Source organism: Myodes glareolus, chromosome 11 (assembly GCF_982192425.1).
Source record: "Myodes glareolus chromosome 11, mMyoGla1.1, whole genome shotgun sequence".
Lineage (NCBI taxonomy): Eukaryota > Metazoa > Chordata > Mammalia > Rodentia > Cricetidae > Myodes > Myodes glareolus.
Window position 1 is genome coordinate 39,277,330 of NC_142036.1, and position 23,243 is coordinate 39,300,572.

Here is a 23,243-nt window from a genome sequence, read left to right on the forward strand (position 1 = left end):
TGGCTCCGTACCTTTCTCAGCAGGGCAGGTTACATGTTGCCTCTTCAGTGGTCTGCACAGGAATGGCTGAGGGTGCTTCTGCTTCCAGAATACTCACAGTCTCTTTGCTCTGCCCCTCCTTCCTGTCTGGCTTTTCCCTATACTGCCTGCCTGGCCAATCAGTGTTTTATTAAAATATGATTGACAGAATACAGACAATTCTCCCACACCAAATAAGACATATTCACAGCATACAGAAGGGAATTCCATATCAATTTCTTCTTGCCATTAGTTATGGAGAGCAGTGTGCCAGCCCTATGCTTAGTGTGCTTGTTACTTTTGTAATGTTTGAATTAATTGCCTATATTTAGAATCATATTTTATATAAGGAGTCTATATTTATGTGTCTTAAAAAATCAAAAACTTTGTAATATTGGACCCAGAGCCTGTGGCCTGTGTTCCATTTGTCCCTGTACCTGTCTTTATTCACTGATGTTATCACAGGGAGGCCTTCTAGTCAGAATGTCAGGTGTGTGTGTGTGTGTGTGTGTGTGTGTGTGCGCGCGCGCACGTGTGTGTGCATGTAATGTGATTTAAAGTGCAATCTCTGGGACTGGAGAGATGGCTCAGAGGGTAAGAGCACTGACTGCTCTTCCAGAGGTCCTGAGTTCAATTCCCAGCAACCACATGGTGACTCACAACCATCTGAAATGAGATCTGGTGCCCTCTTCTGGTCTGCAGCATATATGTAGGGAAAAAGCTGTATACATAATAAATAAATTAAAAAAAAATAAATAAAGTGCAATCTCTGAGGTCCACGAATAGTATGTAGCATGGCTGTTGACTGTTGTACCTATTGGTTTCTGCTTTGTGCCCAGATCACAGGTTGGATAGAGATGGAACTCTCAAGCTCCTGGGCCGCCTCTCCCTCCTCTCTGAAGAGATTCTCTGGGCTGCCAATGGCTTACCCAACCCCTTCTACTCTTCAGACCATCTCTGCCTGCTTGCCAGCTTCGGCATGGAAGTCACTGCCCCATGAGGGCCCCCAGGGAAAGAGCTCACCGGATCGACGACTGCAGATGCCCCGTGCTGTGGAAACTTGTGTCCCTCCCCTCATCCCCTCCTGCCCGTGGTTAGACTTTCTCCAGGCCTGTCCACGTTCTCTGCCTGTGGTCCCTGCCCTGCCCCAACTTCTTCCTAATCCTGTGCCACATGCTAGGTGGCCCTGGGAGAGGTGGAAAGCACTCCCTTTCCTTCCATGTACCCAGAGCCCCCTCCTCCATTGATTTTTAATGACCAGGGTTGCGGGAGTTATTGATCTCATTGGTTATTTGCTTTCAGGCCATTTCTTGGTGGCACCCCCTGACCTAACTTCTCCCTACCTTTATAACCTCTGGGCTCTGGCATGCACATGCAAAGTGTGTATAAAGTATGAGTTCTCCAGGGGGGACTGCCCAGCACAGCCAGCCTGCCTCTGCCTAGTTCATGTGCCACCATGAGGTGCTGGGGTAGAGGCAGGTTGAGAGCATGACACAGTAGCTGTGTGCTGCCGGGAGGCAGCAGGTATGGGACCCTTTATCCTCTGAGTTTCATTAGTCAGTCACCTAGGCAGCCTGGGTACACTTGTTATTTCTAGAGACAGATTGGCCCACAGCCTGGAGCAGCAGCTCAGGGATGCACCATACACCAGAACTCCTTGGACCCTGATGATGTGGTAGGACTTCTCTGAAGAAGGCAATTTGACATCTTGTGTCGGGGTTCAGTGGGCTGGCGCAATGGTGTGACGTTTATAGCATTTTAAGGATAGGAAAATGGACCTTTATGGAACTGTTGTCTCACTGGACTCTGCAGAACTGGGCAAGAGTTGAAGTCCCAGTAGAAAGAGCAAGAGGCTCTCCAGCTGCCTTCATCAGTACTGGAGCCCCAGGGGGCTTGTTCTCTGACCCCTGTACACCTTCTCACTTTACCCCTCCCCCCGCCTTCATTGTTCCTTTCTATTTTCTCTCTAGAGAAGCCTGCTGTTTAGCTCAGTCCAAATCATCTGAACAGAAGCCTAGCTTTGTGCAAACTCAGGGTGGCAGTGCTTGCATATTTGCTCTGCCTTTCCTCCCCAAACATGGGACCCCTACCCTCTCAAGACCCTCATAGCCCATACCATGTCACCTGCATGCCTTACTCATTGCTGGGGTTATAGTCTAAGGTGTCCTTGGGCCAGATCCTTCACATAGCTTTAACTCAGTATCTGCCCTTGTTGGTTGTCTGCTCCATTTCCCCTGGAGAGGAGGGAGTGGCTGAGAGGCTGTGGCTAGGGATGATGGGTCAGACGTACGTTCTTTCCTTTCTCTGAAAGCCAAAGACCTGGCTGGAATGCTGCACATTGCTGACTCTCAGCTTCCCAAGCTCAGGCTCTGGGGAACTCCTTTTCCTGTGTGTGTCTACTTTTAAGCTTTGTTTTCTGGGTACTGGATGTATGCCTGTCTGAGCCCCAGGCCCGTCTGTCCACAGCCCACTTTTCACCATCTCTTTCTGGGCACCCCCTGAGATGGTTTCACGACCATGCCCCGTTGGTTCTGGGGAGAAGGGCCAATGACTGTTCCCTCTGCCAGGAAATACAGGTTCAGCTGCTAAGGAAGCGGGAGGGCCAGAGTTTGATGGTTTATCTTTTCCTTGTTTCTTAATTGTTTCTGTTTTAGAAATGAAGTGTGGGGGTTTAAATGGCATTTAAACTGCACTCTGTAGCCGGCAGAACCAGGCAACGTTTATCCAAATAAAGGCTTATCATTGCCACTTGCATTGTTGGTCTTTTCCTTAGGACTCTGAGAGGCATGGGGTTTAAGAGAAGGTTGGAGATGTGGAGGGCAGAGAGAGGGTCTGGGGATCCTGGGGGTGGGGCCTTAAGTGAGGATGGGGCCTTGGGATCTAAATGGAGAACAGAAAATCCTGCCATCTGCCCGTATTCTTCCCTCTGCTCTGGGGCTTGGGAGGAACAGGGCTTGAATGAAGTCCCCCACCCTGCCCTTTGCAGGGTACAGCTGCCTTCTCTGTCCCCCGTGAGAAGAGAAGGGCTCTAATTTAGCTGCTTTTCACTCTTACTCCATCTGCTGCTTTGCATCTCGTAGATTGTAGACTTGCAGATGGATCGGTGTGGAAAGTGGGATGTTCCTGGTCAAAGCAGTGGCAGCTGCGTGAGGCATGATGTGTGTGGCAGATGCCCCTTGCCGGGTATCTATTTCTGATCATCTCTTGTAGTCGGAGCCAGGGTTGAGCCGTGGCCATCTGTCGTTGGAAACACTTCTCTTCCTTGCCGGGCCTAACTGCCAGTACTTATGTCCTTCTCTGGTCTTCATATGCACTACACCAAGCCAAGGCCTCGTGAGATGAGCTGTGGTTTTCTTTCTTACCTCCACAGCTTGTCAGCCCTGTACTCAATCTCCCCAGGGACCTGGCATTATTTAGAGCTGCTGGCGCCAGAATCCACTGATTTAAGAGAAAGCAACTTTATCCAGGGATTTGGATTAGGGTGCCTTACCTTGGCCAGTTTGGTTGATGAGTAGGTAAGTCACTGACTCCCTCCGCCTTTCAGTTTGCATCCTTTGGTGAAAGGAAGTTGAAAGAGTACTTCCAAGGTGGGTTTAGGTTTGTGTTGCTAGTGCCGCGGCAAGAAAGGGATGCTAAGAATGCCCAAAAAATTCTGGTAGACTGGGGAGGATGGTTGTTCCCAGGAAGGTCAGATGGGCTGGGAAGTCTTTGAAAGCTCCAGGCTTTGAGTTACAGTTCTAGTGCACTTTGTTCCCTGCATGGAGGGTCCCCCAGTGCCTCAATCCCTAAACACACACTCAGAATGTTGGTTAGCAGTTTATACTGAGCTTCCACTTAATGTGTGTGTGTATGCGTGGGCGCATGTTCAGGTGGGTGCGCGTGTGCATGGATGCTTGTGAATGTGTGCACATGCATGTGGCGATCAGAGACCAACTGTGGGTGCCATCCTTCAGGATCTATCTACCCTGTTTTTTGAGACAGGGCCATTCAATGGCTTAGGACTTATAAAGTAGTCTAGACTGGCTGGGCAGTAAGCTCCAGGGATCCCTTCTGCTTCCCCAGTGCTGGGATTACAAGAATGTGCCGGCATGCCCAGTCTTACGTTGGCTTTAAGGATCCAACTCAGGTCCTCAGGCTTGCACAACAAACACTTTATGGAGCGATTTCCCCTTCCCACTAGACGGCAGTCGGGGTGTGGCCTTGACAACTCTTTCACCCAGCCACAAGCTCAGAGTCTTGAAGCTTGGCTTAATTTCTTGCCGATTTACGCTCCTCAGACATAGCCTTCCCAGAGGAACAGGGGAGCCAGGCTTTCTTGCAGGTTGCCCTGTAGGACAGGGGCCTGGAAGAGCTCAGAAATAGCTTTCAGCTAGAGGGAAGGGAAGGGATCCGGTCAACCAGCTTCTTCCGCTTTTCCTTTCCAGTTCCTGTGCTGGTATGTAGTGAGCCCCTGGAGAACGGGGTTTTGGTATGTTAAGTAATCTACACCGCAGTTTCTCTTTTCCCAGGGCATGAAAGCCCATCTCTACAGTTTCAACCAGGAACACGCTGTCTGGGACCCAGGGCCCCCAACAGCCTGCTGTACCTTTGCCTGTCCTTTAATTGCTGAAGACAAGAGGCATCTAGAAAGCCTGGTGAGGTTCAGTTCACTCTGGGGCAGAAGAATGTGAACTCCTTGTGTTTTGCAGAGAAGTTGGCCCCTCTGTACTATTCCCAGTCCCTATGGCCCACCGAGCGGGACAGCTAGCTCTGAGAGAATGACGTCTTATATTCTATTACACTTAACAGTCTTGGAAATCTTGTTTTCCATTAGCAAGTTCTCTCTGGATAGGGATTGCAAAGAGTTGTCATGTGTGGGCTGGCTCAACGAGTTAGCCGGTCTGTCTCCTCCACCTGTCAGGCCTTAACAGCTGGTTCTCCACCCCCTTGGCAAACACTTAAGTGTTGCCAGGCAACCTTAGTGCATCTGGGTCAGTCTTAGCCCTTGGTATGACAGTTGTTTCCCTTTGCCACTACCCTCCACAGTAGCAGTCGAAATGCTGGGTCCTGGCAGATGGGAAGGACGAGTCAGTCCTTCAATCTCTTCAGGGCTTTTGGGAAGTGTCAATTTAGTCACGTGCCTGAATAGGAAGGGCCAGGCTGTGTGCCTGGGAGAGGCCAGGTAGCAGAAAATAAGGCAAATGCTTCCCCCAGGAAACGGGGTTCTGAGCGGCCCAGAGGTCAGCAGCAATGCATCTGCATTCTATGAAAGTGGCTCAGCAGTGACCACGATGAACCTGGCTCACTGATGCCCTAGGCTCACCTCAACTCATCCCTATCCCTGAATTCAGGAATAGTTCCAGGCCCACTGGGGCTGCCCACCAAGTCCTCTGCTGTGCTTCACTGTAGCTAGGCTTACATGTGTAGACAGCACATCCTTATGGATTTCCGTGCATTCACCATATTCACAAATTCTAGTTACCTTTGTGTAAATGTTAGTTTTAAGTTGGGGGGGGCATTTTAGCTGGCAACAAAACTGCCTCAATTTAAGTGGTCACCTTAAGTTAAGGGGTCAAGCTACCCCTAGATATTAGCAGATCGCCTCTCCTCCCCAGCTACAGTGCTGACCCCAAGCATTGTGATCTGGTCATCACAGCACTATAAATGACAGAGGCTTGCTGGGTTAAAACCGTCTTTGCCAGGACAAGGTAGGGTTTGCTGTCCTGTAACACGGCCTCCTCTCTACAGTCTGCGTTTTACTATTAGGCTTGTGAGACACGGGGAATGAGTCTAGCTGACAAAGGCTGCATTTCTTGTGCGCCTTGGCTTGGTTTCCGGTGTTTGCACTTAGTGTGAGTGGGCAAGAGGCTCGGCACCAAAGGACAATGGAGAGGACAGCGGGTCCAGCGGTTTCCCCAAAGCTGTGGAGAAGGAACTTCAGATTTCTGTGGTGGCTTCCCAAAAGGAACTGTCTGTCTTTCTCCTTTCTCCTGATTTACTGTGGAGGGCTAGGGCATGGCTATATCCTCGGAGCTGTGTGAGGAAGAGGCACCTGGCAGCAGGATGGGAAGCCTGCTCCCCAATTAGGACTAGCAAGAGCTGACTAGCTCTGACAGGCTGAGAGTCAGACTCCAGAAACCCCATCACAGCTTGCCAGGGCTAGGAGGCTTCCTGTTCCCCACTCTTTGGTTCTCCTCCCATCTGCTTAGGATCTTGGCTTCTTCCTGCAGTCAGTGGGGCTGATGAGTGTGGGAATGGGCTTGGGCTCCAGCTCCCAAAGTGAAGCAGACAAGGTTTCATGTGATTTCTGCCAGCCCATACAAGAGGAGCTGGGGAGACTTTATTCATTTCGGGGAAGAAAGTGAGAAAGGAATGAGACAGAGTGTGTGGCGAAAGGAAGGGGTAATACTGATACAAAGACGGATAATGACATCCAGGGCAACACAGCAGTCGGACAAAGCACAGGGGGTGGATGGTCCATCATCACGGGCCCAGGGCTCTACTATATCCAGACTTCTCTTTAGACTTAACAAGGAGGCTTGGGACCCCAAAGCACTGCGCTGGATGGAGTGAGAGGGTCCTAGCAAGGGACTTGCAGCTAACACTGTGGCAGCCCCGTCTGCCCCGAGATGCTGGTGGGAGGCTGTGGTACCCAGCAGGATTAACCCTTAGCTCCCACCCACTCCTCCTAGAATAGCCTTGCCTTTTACACCTCTGGCTTATTGGTTCTTCACCTGCACATCCTTGCACTCGTAACACCACTGGCAGCAGGTCAGGGTGGGGCAGGCATGTGCTAAGCCAGAATTCATTCCAGGCAGGAAAGCCAGGTGTACATACACACAGACCTCAGGGTACTCACTGCACAGCTATCATTAGACCTATTCCCTTGAGCCAGGGAGTCATCCCAGCTGGAAGGGGATGGGGCATGATACGACAGAAAGGACTAGACATCAGCCATGGTCAGTTTTCTGAGTCTGCTTCTCAGTACCCAGTCTCTAGGCTTCATCATCGAGTCTGGAGCCAGGGGGCTGCTGCTTGCCCAGTTGGCCATGCCCACTAAGGATGGGTGGCTGGCATGAGGGAACAGGGGAGCATGGAAATGTGAGGCTTTGGAGGGAAAGGACTGGCAGGTAGCTGGGTGGGGAGGAAGGTTCTCTGACCAACACCAAGGAACCTCTGTCCCAGGCCACCTCTCGCAAGGAACTTCCTCTGCCCTCACCTTGACCCGCCTCAGCCAGCAGTCCCCAAGGGTGGGTCCGAGAAGCTAAAGACAGGCGTGAGCCAGGAGGTCTGGGGTCACACCTGCCAGGTCCCTGTCCCTCATAGGAAGTGAGATGAAATGATGCCATGGGTGGCGACTAAGGCCCCAAAGTCCCTGCCCCTGCCTCTGCCAGAAGCCATCCAGCCAGGCTGGCCCCCAGAAAGCACAGCCTGTGTAAATGGCCCCAGAGGGGAGGATGACTTGCTACATACGACTAAAGAGTAAAAAATAAAAAAGCACCACGGTGGCCCATGACAGTCTCCACAGGCCGGAGGTCCTTAGCTCAGGAGAGGTGAACAGCACGGCGCGGGGGTGGGGGGAGGTGGGGGGGGTCACATTGGCCATCAGCTGTTCCTGCACACCCGGAACAAGTCAGTGCCCCACCCACCTGCTCCCTTCTTTCCCAGGACCACATACCTGACTCCAGATCCCCTTACAGCCCTTTCTCTCATATTCTGTCACATCTTGACGTTCCCAGAGACATACAGGGCCACGGATAAGCAGCCACGTTCAGATCCAGAAAAAAATCTTGTCCAGCCTTGTACCTCTCAAGGCAGACACGGGAACATGGGGACCACTGCCCTACTTCCTGAACTCTGAGGTGAATCAAATAGTGTTATGCCTCTTTGGGGCTCCAGATATGGGCCTGGCCAGGGGTATAGCCTAGGGGAAGGCTATGCACTTTCCAGGGACCCGGACCCCAGGAGGAACCAGGTGAGACAAGGGACAAAGCAGTCAGTGTCCCATCCCCCCACCCCCACCCCATGGCGCCTGTGCTGGGTCCCACGGGCCTGGCTCTGGGTCTAGGAGCTGTTGGTGTGATGGGCACTCAGCGTCTGTGTGACATAGGCCAGCAGCAAAGGCATCCCTCCTTCTCTTCCTCTTCCTCCTCCTCCTCTTCCTCCTCCTCCATTTCCTCCTCCTCCTCCTCCTCTTCCTCCCCCTCCCCCTCTTTACTTCCAGCCACCATCCATTTCCGGGCAGGCAAGAGCTTCACCATTCCATCCCATTGTACCCCCTCTGGTGAGCCAGCAACCACAGCGTGGTCTCTGTAGGGTGGGGTAAGGGGATGACACAGGAAGCGGGCCCTTTCTGCCCCTGGGAAACTTAAAACCGTCACTTTTCCACTCGCAGCGCCACAGGAGTCCCCCACAGGCAGCCCAAGCTCTCTACCCGAGAGGCTCTATTCTCACCTATAGCGATCATTTCTTGAACTGATTGTTAACTTTTAAAATTACAATTCATTTTCTAAAATTCAGAGCCTTGACCAAAAAACCAAAAAACCAAAGCAACCCCCCCTCCAAACTACCTCGTAGGGCCTGCCCTGTGGGAACAGTAGAACACACAGCCCACTTTAATGGGGTGTGCTCTTTCCTGGACACAGTCCCGCCCAGCACTCTTCCTGCTGGCCCTGCAAGCATTTGAGTTCTGTCGCACTTATCCAAGCCCTCTACTCTCTGCAGCCACATGGCAGCGGCTCTGACCGACTCTGCTTCTCAGGAAAGCCCATTCATGGTCACCTCATCCCGCTATCCTGTCACTTAAAGCCCCCAGCAACCTGACCAGTACCGTCTGCGCTGCAGGGACCGCAGTCCCCACACGGCCCCATCCTGCCCTGGCTCCCACTGTCTCACCTACACTCCCAACTCCTGGGCTGTCTCTCCTCCCCCAGCCCTGACAGCCCCTCTCCACTCCTCACTTTCCTATCCGGGATCTCTTGCCTGAGGGCCGGGAAAGAGACAACTCCTGCTGCTGCCTGCCTGGCCTCTTCTCTTCCAGTGCCCCCTGGATCAGCTCAAGTTGGCCGCTACCCCAAGCCTAAATGGGCCTTGGGTGTCCTTCCTGGTCTAGTCTTGTTTCCCAGCAAGGGCTGAGATGATTAGACCCGGAGAGAAGAGCGCACTCACACAACTTAGGGCCCCACTCAGCTACCCATCTCCGGGCAGTTTCTCAAGGTCATGGTATCCTCAGTGCAGTTCTGGGCTCTCCACAAAGTCCAGCCCTGCTGCAAGGAGTCCCCTGGCTGCAGCAATAGTCAAGACTAGACTGAACCAGTCTAGTGTGCTGGGGGCCAGGGACTCTTCCCTGAACAGTCCTCTCCGAGGTCGCCTATAGCCTAATGGCTATGGTGAGTGTGTGTGTGTATGTGCCTGTGTATGTGTTGGGAGGGGCACAGCGCTGTCTAAAGAGTCACACTGACTCGAGGGCTCTCCTGGGTCACAGGCTCCCACCTTAAGCAGATGTGCCTCCACCACGTTCCTGATTTGAGGGCTACATGGACCTTTCTCAGGGGGACCCCTACCCTGCTTCCCTTTCCCTGGGTCATGATTCTCCATCCCGACCCCACCCCACCCTCACCCCACAGACTGGCGAGGCTCGCCAACCTCATCACTGCTGACTGGAGCACCACAGAGCCAGCAACCCCTCCTCCCCAAGCCACGGAGTGCTCAGAGAGAGCAAGCCTTGCCAGCTACCAGGATATCCGCGTGTCTTTCCCTCCAAATACCTTAAACTTCAGTTGGAGGGTTAAAACTCCAAAGGAAATACTAACTGCTTCTTGGCCCAAGGTTAGGGGCTTGGCTCCACGGGAGGGGAAGTTACCTGGGGCTGATCTGCAAGGCATCCTTCCTGCCTCCCACCCCTAGCCTACCCCATCACCAGCCCCTGCCTGAAGGAGTAGATTCTTTCGTGCAGGTAGGTCAGGGCCTCCAGAAGCAGAGGAGGCCTGGGGGTGCTGGCAGCGGTCTCACACACGGATCTGGTACCCATTGAGGTCTGGCATGGCTTTGGGCTCTGCAGGCTTCTTCTCCCCTGATGGCCTGAAGAAGAGAAACAGAGGGTTCAGAAGAGGAGCAAGTGGTTCCTAGGGAGATGGAGAACAGGGAGGGAAGGAGGGAGGGAAGGAGGGAGGGAAGGAGGGAGGGGGCTGTCCAGCTGGCTTCCCTCCTCTAAGGGGTCTTTACAGCAGCAGCAGAGGGTCTAGGGACTGTTTCTGGAACCTAGTCAGCCAGCCTGGGGTGTCCTAGGTGATCCCCTACTGCTGCCACATGGCCTCTTGCTCAGGCTGATGGTATTTTAGCGCCAGAAGTCTGCTCAGCACCCCTCCCTTCGCAGCGGACAGGTGACTCCAGAAGGACAGTTATATTAAAACAAGAGCCAGGATGATATGTGGGAGAGGGCGCCAGAGCGAGAGGCCTGGTATTTAAATAGCAAGTCTTGCCATCTGAGCCCAGACAAAAGCCTCGACCACAGGGGCAAACGTTGTGTTCGAAGCCTTCTCTCCTGGCTGTGCAGCCTTGGGTCATAGACAGAGTCCCTCCAGCAAAGCACAGGAGCGCTCAGGGCCTTGTGGGAACCCTACAGAATCCATCCTCCCTCTTCAGTCCATTCTGCTGTCTACCTCAGACAACTGAGGATGTTTTCTTTGGGGGGAAATGGCACCACATCACCATAGGCAATGCCAACACACCAATGTCTGGACCCGGCATCCCACGTGACTTCTCAAGGAGAAATGGATGGGAAGGAGAAAGGAATGAGGAAGGGCCAGGAAGAGGAGAGAAGCCTCCTTTCTCACCGTCTCTCACTGCGGCTGTTCCGGCGGTGTGGGCTGGACTGGGCTCTCTGCGGGGAGGAAACATCCTTCTTCCGGTCCTTGGTGGGAGAGGGAGGGCCTGTCCCCTTGCCAATCTGGATGGGGAGGAAGAAACAAAAGCATGTTCTGGGCCGCCCCATGGCCCACTCTGTCAGGAGTGTCCTTGGAAGCTGCCCTGGGCACTGTGCACTCCAAGCCTCAGGTAGCCTTTGCCTTGTTTCTGGGTCACCCTGGCACTTAAGCCACCAGGGCAGTAGATTCTTGGTAGGTCTGTCTACTCCAAGGGTTCTGAACACAGTGCGGGAGTTGTCACTGGGCTGCCACAGGCCGGAAGACATCTTTAAAGAAAGACCTTTCTACCCAGGCGAGGTAGTTGTGCCTGCCAGATGGGGCTATGGCAAATGCCTGGGACAAGTCCTACCAGCCTGACGGTGACACTGACTATCTTAGGCCAATCAGATGTCAGTCTGGTAACTGTAACTCTGATTCAGAAAAACAAAATGAAAAAAACAAAACAAACAAAAAACCGAGTCAGCCTTTATGTAGGATGGTCAGCCTGCTTTGAATTTTCTTCTCTCCCAGACAAATGGGGAGCTGAAAAAGAAGCAACATGGGGAGTCTAGTGCTGAGCAGGTCCAGTCAAAAGCACAGAAGAGGGAATCTTTAGGCTGCCTGGAAAACACTGAACCCCGGGGTGCAGGGCCTGGGAGAAGGGAGCGGCTTCAGCACGGAGACAGTCTCTGTAATGCAGGTCTATGGCAGCATCTACCTTAGGGGAAGACAATGTTAACTACGGGGTTTGGTCACAGTGTAGTCGGGTTGTGGAGGCTCGCTACCCTACCCCACCACCCTCTCAGATAGACCAGGCACTGTTTCTTCCATTCAACACACCCTGGCTCGATGTACCACGTCTCTGGCCTTCCATGTCCAAGCGTATGCCTGGGCAAAAGCAGCTCACTCCCTTCCTCCTCCTAGAGCAGGGTTCTTGGTCTGCCCACCCAAGGTTCACCTTCAACAGTAGGACTTTTTTGAGTAATGCCTGATACGGAATCCAAGTAGATACTTCATTCTCAGGCAGCCCCTACTGGTCAGGACAAGCCAGTGAAAGCAAGGAGAATCCTCTGAGAAAGCAGGGGGACCACTGCTGATCCTAACCTTGAGACGCATATCTCGGGCGTGACGCTCCAGCTCCTTGCGGAAGTCTTCCCGACCCAGCCTCTCCACGTCCAGCACCGAGTGCTTCCACTCAATCTGTTCCACGCTGTGGGGGTCGTGGGATACGCACTGGCCCAGCTTTACCTTCTTCAGCACGTGCCAGCAGCGGCCATAGGCCGCCTCATAGTCCAGCACGAGCTCACTGAGTGTGCGGAAGGCTGGAGGCTTATACATCAGGTCCTCCCTGCGGCTCATGCCCAGGGCTCCGTAGCGGCCCCCAAAGTTCACTCCCAGCACAATGTGGCGGAAGTAGTTCCCTGAGAAATAGGTCTTGAAGCTGATGGGGAAACGTTCCAGGGTGGGCATGCTGTTGGTGAGGTAACTGGTGAAGCGGTGAGTTATGGAAAACGACGGGGCAGGATGGTGTATGAGTGCCAAAGAGTCCCTAAACGGGACAAACTGGCCACAGATACCTGTCTCCCTCCCCAGCGTCCTGACTGGGGTTCCCGCAGATGACTGCTTCTCCGGGGAGACTTGCCAGCCTTCCTAGGTGCTCCCCTGCCTTGGGAGGGGTCTGGGCGAGAAGCCCTGTACATCCTTGCAAGTAGTTCTGTTTCCGAGACCCCATCTGCCTTCTCTACAGATCAGCACTATCTGGACGCGCCAACAGCAGGCCTCCCGGCTGCTGCTCCGGGACTTAGAAACGGCGGGCACGACAGCTCTGTACCCAGATGTGAGTGCCAAAACCAGGGTCACCTTGTCTATGTTGCTATCCAGCAGGCCTGGCATGGTGGCTAGAAGGAACACTGAGACAACAACCTCCTCAAGGATCCTCTCTTTTTCAGGGATTCCTCCACTTAGGGAAGCCGCTCCTTGCTGGGGCCCAAGAGAGGCTAGCAATGGTGGGAGCCCCGGAGCCCTGAAGACCCTCCCCTTCACAAAAGCCAGCCAAGGCACTCTGAACCACTCTCTCCCAGGCCGAGGAAGGATACATTCCCAGGATCACAGCTTCCAGGCATTTGATTGGCAGAGCCTCTTTGGTCATTTCCTTGGCCAGGTCCATCAGCCTATGAGAAAGGGAGGCGGAGCTGTGTGGCGAGCGTCTTCAGCCCCCTCAGGCTCTATTTGGTGAGGAGCCAGAAAGACTGGGGCAGAGACTGCCCTCCAAGACGTCACCCTCCCGGGCCTGGTGTTTCCTCCCCCTCCCAAGCCTTGAGTCTGAGGTGGTGACCCAAGGGCAGACCCTGGAGCTCAGGAAGTAGGCCTACTCTCTCTGCACTTCCCTCCATTCGCTTCTTCCTCCCTGGCCAGGCTCCTGCTTAGACTTCCGGAGAGGGGAGCATGAATGGCGGGCCCCACGCAGTGCAATAGGGCTGAGGGGAGGGGAGAAGCTTAGCATTGATGGATGCCTTTCCAGAGCACAGCCAGCAAACACTCCTCATCTAACCCCAGCGGACAGAAGAGCTTGCTAACTGATGGAGAAGACAGCTGGCCCTGCCTGCCCCTGCCGCTTTTGTTTTTCTAGACATGGTTTGCCTGTGTAGCCCTGGCTGTCCTATCCTGGAGTTCACTCTGTAGACTAGGCTGGTCTCGAACTCAGAGATCTGCCTGCCTCTGCCTCCCAAGTGCTGGGACTAAAAGTGTGGGTAGCCTGGCAAAAAATCAGGCCATTTCAAAACAGCCTATCCTCCAGGTCTGGGGCCTCAACTTGGCCACTGGCTTTGCCTGGGACTCCTGTATCCCATGGGAAGATGGAATGGGACACCAGCACACAGCAGCAACTGAAGGACAAGAGCAAAGCCCAGGATCAGAGAAGGTGGGTTCGGCCCAAGAATTTCTAGACGGGGCAATTACTTAAATAAGCAACTCAGGGTATCCCCCCCTCTCCCGCCACAACTAAGGATAGAAGCACCTTCAAACAAACTGTCTAGAACAAGCGATTCGGTCTACATGCTGAGTCTGCATGGTGAGTCACGATAGGCTAGGAAGTGAGAGAAGCAGTCTCTTTCCTGTGGGAGCTGATGCTTAGACACTGGACTTTCTACTTCATGACCAGGAGAATCCAGGACAAACTGGGTAAGTATACAGGTGCCTTGTGATGCAGAGAGCATGGGAGGCTTCAAGGAAAGAAGAAGGAGAGGTTCTTCCCTGCTCCCACCCCACCTCCACCCTGCCCACAGCACCTATCTACCGACAACCAGACAAGCCGAGGGGGGGGGGGTTACCCTAGAAGCCTTGGGTGGCTATCTCATCGGGATTTCCATTCCCAGGGTAGCGCCCTTCCCCCATCCTATGGCTGGCTTTTCTCAGGGAAGTCCCTGCCTACCTTCTTAAGCTGTCACTCAAAGGCAAACCACCGAGGTTCCCTAATGGGATCAAACCCAAGGGGAGGGTGGGGGAAACCCTGAGAGCCCGGGCCAGAAGCCTGGTACTTACCCAGTCAGAGGTCTGCTCTTCTTAATTTCAAAGAACTGTGTCCCTGTGTGATTGTACCTGGAGATAGTAGTTAAGGGCTTCCTGGCTTGGTCGGGAAGGCTGTGTCTTTCTCTTGGCTGCCACCCCAGAGGCCAGGATAGCTACAGAGGGACCCCTTTGCAACGTGTGCCACGGAGCACCATACGGGGCCGCTTAGGACTTGTTCTCTGGGAAGAGGAACTAGGGTCCAGCTTGGGGGCTCTCCTTGCTCTCGCGGTTCTTCTCCCCACTCTTTGCAGTCTCCCCCATTCTCTCCTTCCCTCCTGTCTCAGCACAGGACATTGAGTAGGCAGCCAGCCCAGCGGGGCTGAGAAAGTAGCCTTAGCTGGGGGCAGCTCCTTGGAGCGCTGGGTTTTCCAAACAGCTAAGAAGGCTGGTAGGCCACCACCTTCCCTGTGCCAGCTAGTTTTATGTTCAGCTTAACACAGGCTAGAGTCACTCGGGAAAGGGGAACCTCACTTGAGAAGATGCCCCTACTAGACTGGCCTGTGGTGAGTTCTCGTAGTTAGTGATTGATGTGGGGAGGGGGTCCAGCTCATTGTGTGTGGTGCAACCCCTGGGCTGGTGGTCCTGGATGCCCTAAGAAAGCAGGATGTATGAGCCACAAGGAGCAAGCAAGTAAGGAGCACAGAACCCAGGAAACATGGCTTTTGGGCAGAAACCAGGGGCCCAGAGCAGAGACATAGAGGAGCTGGCCTGCTGCCAGGGAAAAAAAAGTGCCAAGAATTGGGAGAAAACTTCAAGATATGGATAATATATCTTGGAGCAAAAGATCCCTTTCTCTCCTCCATCCTCCCAAACCCAGCCCTGAAACAGCCCCAAAGAACGTCTTCCATCCCTTTGCTGGGCAGGATGAATGACAACTGACTCCCCCTTTTCTCATCAAGGTACTTAGGAGGCCCTTTCTCTCCCTACAGGTGCACGCACATACATGCACACACACGCGCGCGCGCACACACACACACACACACACTGGTGTGGAAACTGGTGCTGGAGAAGCTGGAACGGGTCCAGCACTCAGACACAGCCTTGGCAGCTCCAGGGAACAGAAATGCCAGTGAATGGCAGCTCTGGAGTCGGGAGGGAGCTGGCTCTGAGGATCCCTATCCAGGCCCCACTTGGTCTTTGGGGCTGTCACTAAGTGGTGGCCACAGCTCTGGACCCAAGAGGATACTGCAGCTCCCTGATGTAGCGCTGCACGGCTTCCAGGCGCTCGGGGATGGGCGTCGTCGGCTGGAAAGTAGGCACACTTGGTATGGGAATCTAGGGACAGATGGAGGAAAAAAAGCTCTGTCACATGGATAGGCACACCCCGGAGCCTCCAGCGCCCCCAGAGCAACAGCCAGGGGAGGCTCCTACTCTGAGCCGCCTTCCCTGGGAACCCTTCTTTCCCAAGCCTCCTCCCAGGCCTCCAGCTTAGCCATCCCTGATACCTGATTGTACCTCTAATGTGGAACTTAGGTTGACTTTGCAATTTTACGCTGTTAAATCGTTTTAGAAAAAAAACAGGAGGATCCACTGACTGTATTAAATTTAAAATATGCATTAATTGATGCTTAACAAGAATGTCCGTATTGGGGCTAATTTGTTTGGGTTTGGGGGTTCACTCTGGTCTATGGCTCGGATGTGGCAAAGGTGTTAGACACTTTGTCCCTGGGTAGGTTCTAGATAGAAGTATTAGGGTACTGCAGGCACACCCTTGGAAAGGCAGAAGGCGGTTCTCAGGGTTGTCATCAAAGGGGCGGAACCAGCTCCTCCTTCCTATGGCCTCTTGTTTCCAGTGTGATCTGCCTCCCCATGCTCCTGCCAGGATGCCATCCACTGACATCAGACCTTCCCACAGTCTCAACCAACACAGGCCCCTCCAGTCCCCAAAGCTGCAAGCTAAATAAACCTCATTTCTTCCTAAGTGTCTTGCCTCAGGCATTTCATTACCACAACGAGAAAACAGCCTGATCAAAACTGTGTTTCCACAGTGTTCCATTCTACCGGGTGGTACCGTAAGCTAGTGGATCTAACCTAGACCCCAGGGATGTCCGTGGCAGGACAGGTGTGCCAGAACTTCCAAAGCACCAACCTGACTGTCAAGGAGTGCGGCAGTGGGAGGGGGGACAGTGTAGGGGTCTTGCTTCAAAACACCCTTTCCCCACCCACTCCACATCTAACCAGTAAGTTCCCATCATTTCCCAGTAGGCTGCCATTGGACCACACAGAATTTGCCCGTGGCCACCTAGCTGCAAAGGTACCAGGAGTCCTAGGTACACTCAGGGTGGGGCTGTAGGGCGAGGAAGAACTCATCCTTGGTATAAGAGGCTGGGCCCACGGAGGATTTTAAAATACTCTAGTCGCTGTGGCTGGGCTCTGCCAGGAAAGGAAGTGACACACTGGTTATCGCCAGGCACTTGTCTCTGGAGTGCTTCTGGCGGTGGGAGACCAGGACCGTGTCTCTGACAGATACTGTTCCGTTCCATAGGGTGCAGATGCAGGAAGGAAGGGCCCTGGCTCGGAGACAGTCTAGCATGTCTTTCTTCCCTCTTCCCTCCCCAGGGTCCTTTGCTTCCTGTCTGGGCAGTCTCCAGCAGCAGATGCCACAGCCTGGGGAGGTTACTTCCCCTTCCACATCAGTACCATCTTCAAACTGGCATCATCACTTATAGCCACCTGCGGGAGACAAACTCAGGGTGGGCCCTGCCTTCCCCTGTCTGGATCACTCTGCACCAAATGCACATTTGAACTGTCCGAGGGGTCGGCTGGCTGGCCATCCTGGTCGAGGGTATGGGGGTGGGGAGGTAGGACAGAAATAGCTTAGTAAACCTCTGTAAGTAATACTGCATCTCCACCCACATAAGCTGACCTCAGGTGGTACTCAGTGTAGCAAAATCACCCCTCTTTGGTGAGTAGGTTCCAAGAACTGGAGTTGTAGCTATATAACTGTACCCAGCTGCTCATGAACCATTCTGGACAGGGAGGAAGCCATGGCAGAACAACTTGCCAGAGCTCAGGCAGAGAGATTTGGGAACAGGCTCAAGCCGGGACTAGGTGGTACCCACAAAAGCATCATGAACACCTGCCTCCATCAAGGACCCGCCAAGAAAGTTGCTGTGCAAGAAAAGTCAAACATGACCTAGGATCCTAAGCATGTCTTAGAGACCACTTTCCCAAGGACAAAGCTTGATCTCGGAACCAGACAGTCCAGGGTTGTAGGATAATCCTCCTGAAAGAGTTCCTCAGGCCAACACAACGAGGAGGCTGAGGGGAGGTGGGAGAGCCTGTGGCTGGACTTGGGGGTGAGTCAGGAAGACTCAGTGATGACCAGAGCGGAACTGGCTCTGCTATGGAATCCACTCTGTGATTTCAGTGATGTCCTGAACAAAGCAGTGCCTCAGAGGGCTCCTTGGTGAATGTTCCTCACTCGTGAAAGTGCAGGCACGGGACCCGCCTAGGGGGATCACCGAGCTGCTGCAAGCAGACACCTCAGGACACTGCCCAACACCTGGCTGCAGATGTGTGCCCAAGACTGTCCAGCACACTCTGCCCTGGGCTATCTGGCCCTCTAGAGACGCCTGGATGCCCATCTGCAGGTGCTCAGCGGTCAAAGTCACAGCTAGGATCTTCAGCATCAGGGCTGGGTCAGTGGGGAATGACAGCTGGAAACAGCTAGAGAGATTCTCACGAAGGAGCACAGCCTGCTGCTGGCTTCTGGATCCTTCCAGAAACTGTTATGTTTGGGCTCACTCTCGCAGATTCTGCAAGTGCTTGTGGCTTGCTGCGTGCCCTTGCTGTGGAGGGGACCTATTAGACGCTCACCTAATGAGGTGTTACACGCTTACCATGACCAGTTCATCTCAACATCCCCATGAAGTGGGCACTGCCGCTGATCCACCGACAGCTGGGGATGCTGAGGGGCAAGGATGCTGCACACCTTCCTCTCGTAAGTAGCTATGAGGCAGCAAGGGTGACAAGACCTGGTGGCTTCCCCTGCAGAGAACTGCCTTTTACTGCACTGCCTTGCTGCTGTGAATCCAAGCTTCCTGCAGGGGCTTAACCTGTAAAACTCGGGAAAGCAGGTGGGGGCATGGGAAGCTGTAGCAAAATGAGGGAGGGGAACTAACCTGTAAAACTCGGGAAAGCAGGTGGGGGCATGGGAAGCTGTAGCAAAATGAGGGAGGGGAACGCACAGCCCAGCCCCTCCTGCCAGCAGCCATACGCTTGCTGTTCCCGTATCTCTTACTTTCCTGTAAAGATGCCAAAAATTATGGATCATTATGTGAGAAAATCTCCCAATGTTATTGTTTGACTCGAGCGGTCTGTTAAGACAATGTGTATCTTAAGAAACCATTCCCGGGCCCATCGAGAACAATGTGACCTCTGTAGCCGGCCACCAGGGAGGGGAGAGGCCAGGCTCAGGCCCTTCTGCGGTTCACAGTATGACACCCAATATTCGCTGCTCTTTTCCACAGCCTCTAGGGCTCCTCCACATCCCCTGGACCCTAAGGGTTCCCTAGGCCAAGTTTCCAGTCGAGCTTCATGCTTCCTCACTTCCTCCATCTGAGACGCTTTCCCAAAAGGCTTAAAAGTTTCAGAATTCTCTCTGACTTGCTACACGCCTGACTCCACACTTTCCTCTCGAACAAACAGTTGATCCCTTCGACCCTGTCCTTCCTTCTCGAGCATGAGGCCTGAAGACCACATTATTGACCAATCACTATTGAAGACACTGATGGATAGAGTCCTCCAAAGCAGTGACCATTCTGCCACTCTCCTATGGTCCAATCCAGACAGAACCACAGGGGCTGGATACTGTGGGGGGATGTGTGTAGCGCTGGCCTCATCAGCCTGATACTCTGGGTGGCCTCTCGTCTCCCTCCTCACAACAGTCCCGGTTTCTCATTTCACCCTCTCCCCCACCAATCCATTTTTCAGATAAGGAAACTGTGGCTCAAGCAGGCTGGAGGGGATTGCCTTGAGCTCACACGGGCAGGCAGGGGATCCGAAACAATACCTAAGTCCCGCGATGTCACACTTTCTTGTTTGGGAATTTGTCCCAAGGTCAAAATATCAAAGCAGGATCCCAAAATTTGTGTTTTAGAATGTTCGACACAGTGTTCATTTTAAGGATAAGACAGTGGAAACAATGTCCAGTTCAGATTAGCTAAATAAACGAGAGGACGATGATGTAACTATTCAATCTAGCTTATTCCCCTGGGAAGCACTAGGCACAAGTAGCTCAACCTTCAACCTCAGATTATCTTCCCCAAAACAGTTTTCTGATGGCTATGCCAATAACCCAGCGAAAGCAACACAGGCCTGGTCCCCAGGCATCAGGAACTCCATTCTCCCCTCTCTTCCTTCAGGACTAAGCTATAGGTTGGATTTCTGACCAATGGCCTCAGTACATAGAACAGTGCTTCCTTAGACAAAACATAAACACTAACACGCACACAAACACACACACACACACACACACACACACACACACACACACACACACTATAGCACTGCACAGCCCAGCACAACCCAAATGCCCTTTCATTTAGCAAACACACATAAGCACCCGCCCTGTGCCAGGCACACAGGAGACCTCAAGAAGACAAAGATGAATGAGACAGAGCCTCCCCTTCCTCAGCAGCACCATGGAGGCACTGTTGTGGTAGAGGAGCTCTAGTCAATGCAGGAGAACACTTTGCTCCTCTCTTCCCACAGGGTCACTGCTATGCCCCTGAATCTGGTACCCAACAGAGCTGAGCATCTGGAGCCCTAAGACCTGGTGCTGAATCCCAGCTCGGCCACATCCCACGCACGTACCTTTTGAGTTTCTCATCTTAAAAGGGAGTCCAAACTACTTCCTTTGGAATGTTGCTGGTCACATTCAGTAGATAATATAAGAAAATATTTTCTCATCATACAAAGTCCTACACTTCCCATTGTTTTCTGGCTTGTCAAGTATTCTGAGCCAAAGAGATGCCAAGCCACATCGGTTCCTTGATTCATCTGTGGTCCTACTCAGAAAGCCATGGGAGAGAGCCTCCTGGAGATAGGGCACTGAGCCTCCCTCATCAAATGACCCTGAAAGCACTGGAAAGTAAGTTCTGGACAGGTGCCATCTACATATATATACATGCATACATATATATACATACATATATATATATATTAAAATCTTACCAATGGTCCACTACTGTTTCCATCAGAAGCAAGATGTGTGTGGGTTATTTTCTTAGCTTCAAGGTCAATAAAACCCATCCTCATTGTGCCTGCCTGCTCCCTGTCTTACCTTGGGAAGGTCCGTGGCCCCACGGATCCGCAGGGCCACCTTCTCTCCATCCGGGTGGATCTTGGCCACATGCTTCCACATCCTTTCCCAGGTGGCTTCGTCCACTGGCAGTCCACCTCGGTTGACGAAGAAAGGGACACCTCCATCCCGTAGGTCCTCTTCCCCTTCCTCCTCTGGTTCCTCGTCTCTCTGTGCTGAGGCCCCTTCGCTGGTCTCCAAACGTTTAATGCCAGAGTGGGAGACGGCAGCAGCAGCAGCAGCAGCGGCTGCATTCGGGGAGGCACCGCTGCTGCCACTCGGGACCACCTTCTTTCCCCCTGGCATCCCTAAATCCTCGATGGGGGTGGGAGGATATATCAGGAGGCGGGAAAACTAAGTGCCTCACAGGAGGCTTCCCACATATCCGCTATAAAGATAACACATGGCCAAACAGTGCAGGGCGCCTTTAAGAAACCAGGGCGTGGCTCCTATACAATAAAATACTATTTGGTAAGAAAAAATCAGCGCATCAGCCTGGAGTGATGGTCAGGTGGGTCGCCCAGGGTCCGCCTTAGCAGCACTGTTTTGTTTGAAAAACGGGATGAAGAGAACACACCCCAACTTGGCAGCCTGTACAAAGCACCCCCATTTGGCAGCAAGAACAATGACCCTCAGCGATTTAGGATGGCTGAGAGGAGAAAAGTGGGGTTCCGGGTGTGGGGAGACTGAGGCCAGACAGCTCTTGCGGCAATGCTGAAAAGGAGGCCCAAGGCACCGGTGCCCACTCCCCGTTTTGGAGAGAAGAAATTCCTCTATGGAATCCTTGCACACTCACACTGGCGCGAGCAGAGGGGGCCCGCGTGAGCTCCCAATCTGGACCCCAGGGATCGAGGATGCAGGGGCGGGGACGCAGCGCCGGGGGCGACTTCTCTGTCGCGACCCTTCCGGGAGCCAAGACTCTCAGCTGGCGGGGCGGGGAGGGGGCGCGCGCCGCCGTACACATTCCACGCCCGCCTCCCGCACAAAGTGGGGCTTTGTCTAGATCCCCTAGCCCCTAGCCCCGGGGAACAGCAGCAAAGAGGGCGGAGGGGAAGTGCGAGGCGGGGAAGCGACGGCTCGGGGAGCTCGGGCCCTGCGATCCCCGGCCTGGAGCGGATCAGCGGGGATACCGGGGGCACCTGGTGCAGCTCGGTCCCAGCTGAGCCAAAGAGGGACGCGGGGCCCCAGGCTCAGCCATCGTGGGGAGCGGCTCAGGCGACTCGCGGGGGACCAGGCTGAGGTCGCTGAGCGGCAGCCTCGCCACTAGCCACCAGCTGCAGCATGAGCGGTCGGAGGATGCTGCACTGGGGTTCCCACGGCCAGGCTGAGCCGGGCTGGGCGCGCAGGGTGCGAGGGCAGGTCCGTAGGCTCCGCCCGCGGCGGAGAGTGACAAAGCCCTGGAGGATGTCGGTGCACCGATCCCCAGGGAGCAGCAGCCTATGAAGGTGCAGCCCACCGTCCGATGGCGGCGTCCCGGCTCGGCGAAGCAGAAGCCACCGCTGCCGCCGGCCGGGTCCCCCGCGCCTCCCGCCGCCCACTAGGCTCGACTTCGGCCCGCGCCGCGCATGCGCTCCGTCCCCCCCTTAAAGGGCCAGCGCGTATCCCTCCGGGTCCTCCTGCTGCTGCCGCCACCCCACTATCCCACAGCTACAAGTTTTCGCAGGAGTGTCCTGTACGTTCTCTTCTTCTCACCTCTCTCTTAGGACGTTGAGAAGTGGGTGCAGAGCTGCGGAGGAAGTTTACACCCCGCCACATAGAGCGCAAACTCCTGGGGGATTCTTGGCGCGGAAGGAATTGTGGCGGGCGGTCGGGAATTTCCTGATGGACAGACACATGGAGGAGGGGAGGCCCTCAGCTATAGAATAAAAAATGCTGACCTGGAAACCTCGAGTTCTAGACGGTGTTCATGCTCATTTTCCTCTGGGACGTTTTGTAAATCTCTTCTCTTTGCAGATTTCAGCTGAATGAACTCTGCTCTTCTGACAATGCTCCTTAAGGGAGGACTTGTAAGGGTTGAGAGTTGCTCTGATTATTTCGGTTACTTGCATGGGATCCTGGGAGTGTGCCCCTAGTTCTGGCTTTGAATGTCCCAGTCCCTGGCACCTGGCTGGAGATAAGAGTCTTCCCAATCATGGGACCAAAACAGCTACATAAGGGTGGGAGGTAGTGTTTGGGGGGAGTTGACCTGCCCAGATAAGCACCGTTGAAAGTTGTGTGTGGCATGTGGATGCTGTAGACCCCACACACCCTCTTCTTTCCCTGTAGCACAGATCTGCATGTAACTCCCAAACTAAGAACCTTACCAGACGTCTACAGCTGAGCGGCGTAAGACTTTCCCCTACCAGTAGTTGGTATGAATAGCCGTCATCGGAGAAATGTTCCTCACAGATACAGTTTGGATATTGAAGGTCTCCCAGAGACCAATGTGTCCTCAGATGGTGATATTCGGAGGTAACAGAACCTGGGGAGGG

At 53.7% G+C, this 23,243-nt stretch overlaps 2 protein-coding genes across 4 annotated transcripts in view; one reads left to right on the forward strand and one right to left on the reverse strand.

The window, feature by feature from the left end:
- Angel1 (angel homolog 1) overlaps nt 1-2,770 on the forward strand; it is a 36,227-nt gene extending 33,457 nt beyond the window's left edge. For all 3 annotated transcript variants that reach the window (XM_048449271.3, XM_048449272.3, XM_048449273.3), the window contains one exon: nt 858-2,770. In XM_048449271.3, coding sequence (XP_048305228.1) covers nt 858-1,018 — 161 coding nt within the window. In that variant the 3' untranslated portion in view covers nt 1,019-2,770. The remainder of the gene's footprint in view (nt 1-857) is intronic.
- Nucleotides 2,771-6,291: 3,521 nt separating this feature from the next.
- Nucleotides 6,292-22,584, reverse strand: Vash1 (vasohibin 1). Its single transcript, XM_048449269.3, has 7 exons — nt 20,755-22,584; nt 15,655-15,743; nt 14,442-14,498; nt 12,998-13,072; nt 12,006-12,387; nt 10,833-10,945; nt 6,292-10,077 (listed from the first exon to the last, which is right to left on the reverse strand). The coding sequence occupies exons 1-7, from the start codon at nt 21,076-21,078 to the stop codon at nt 10,005-10,007; spliced, it is 1,113 nt and encodes a 370-aa protein (XP_048305226.3). The 5' UTR covers nt 21,079-22,584; the 3' UTR covers nt 6,292-10,004.
- Between the last annotated feature and the right edge of the window lie 659 nt (nt 22,585-23,243).

Coding starts and splice junctions, on each gene's coding strand:
- Vash1 (XM_048449269.3), bottom strand. CDS start 21,078: ATGCCAGGGGGAAAGAAGGTGGTCCCGAGTGGCAGCAGCGGTGCCTCC. Junction 15,744..20,754: donor GGGCCACGGACCTTCCCAAG/GTAAGACAGGGA, acceptor ATCTGTCCCTAG/ATTCCCATACCAAGTGTGCC. Junction 13,073..14,441: donor AAGAGCAGACCTCTGACTGG/GTAAGTACCAGG, acceptor CCTTTCTCATAG/GCTGATGGACCTGGCCAAGG.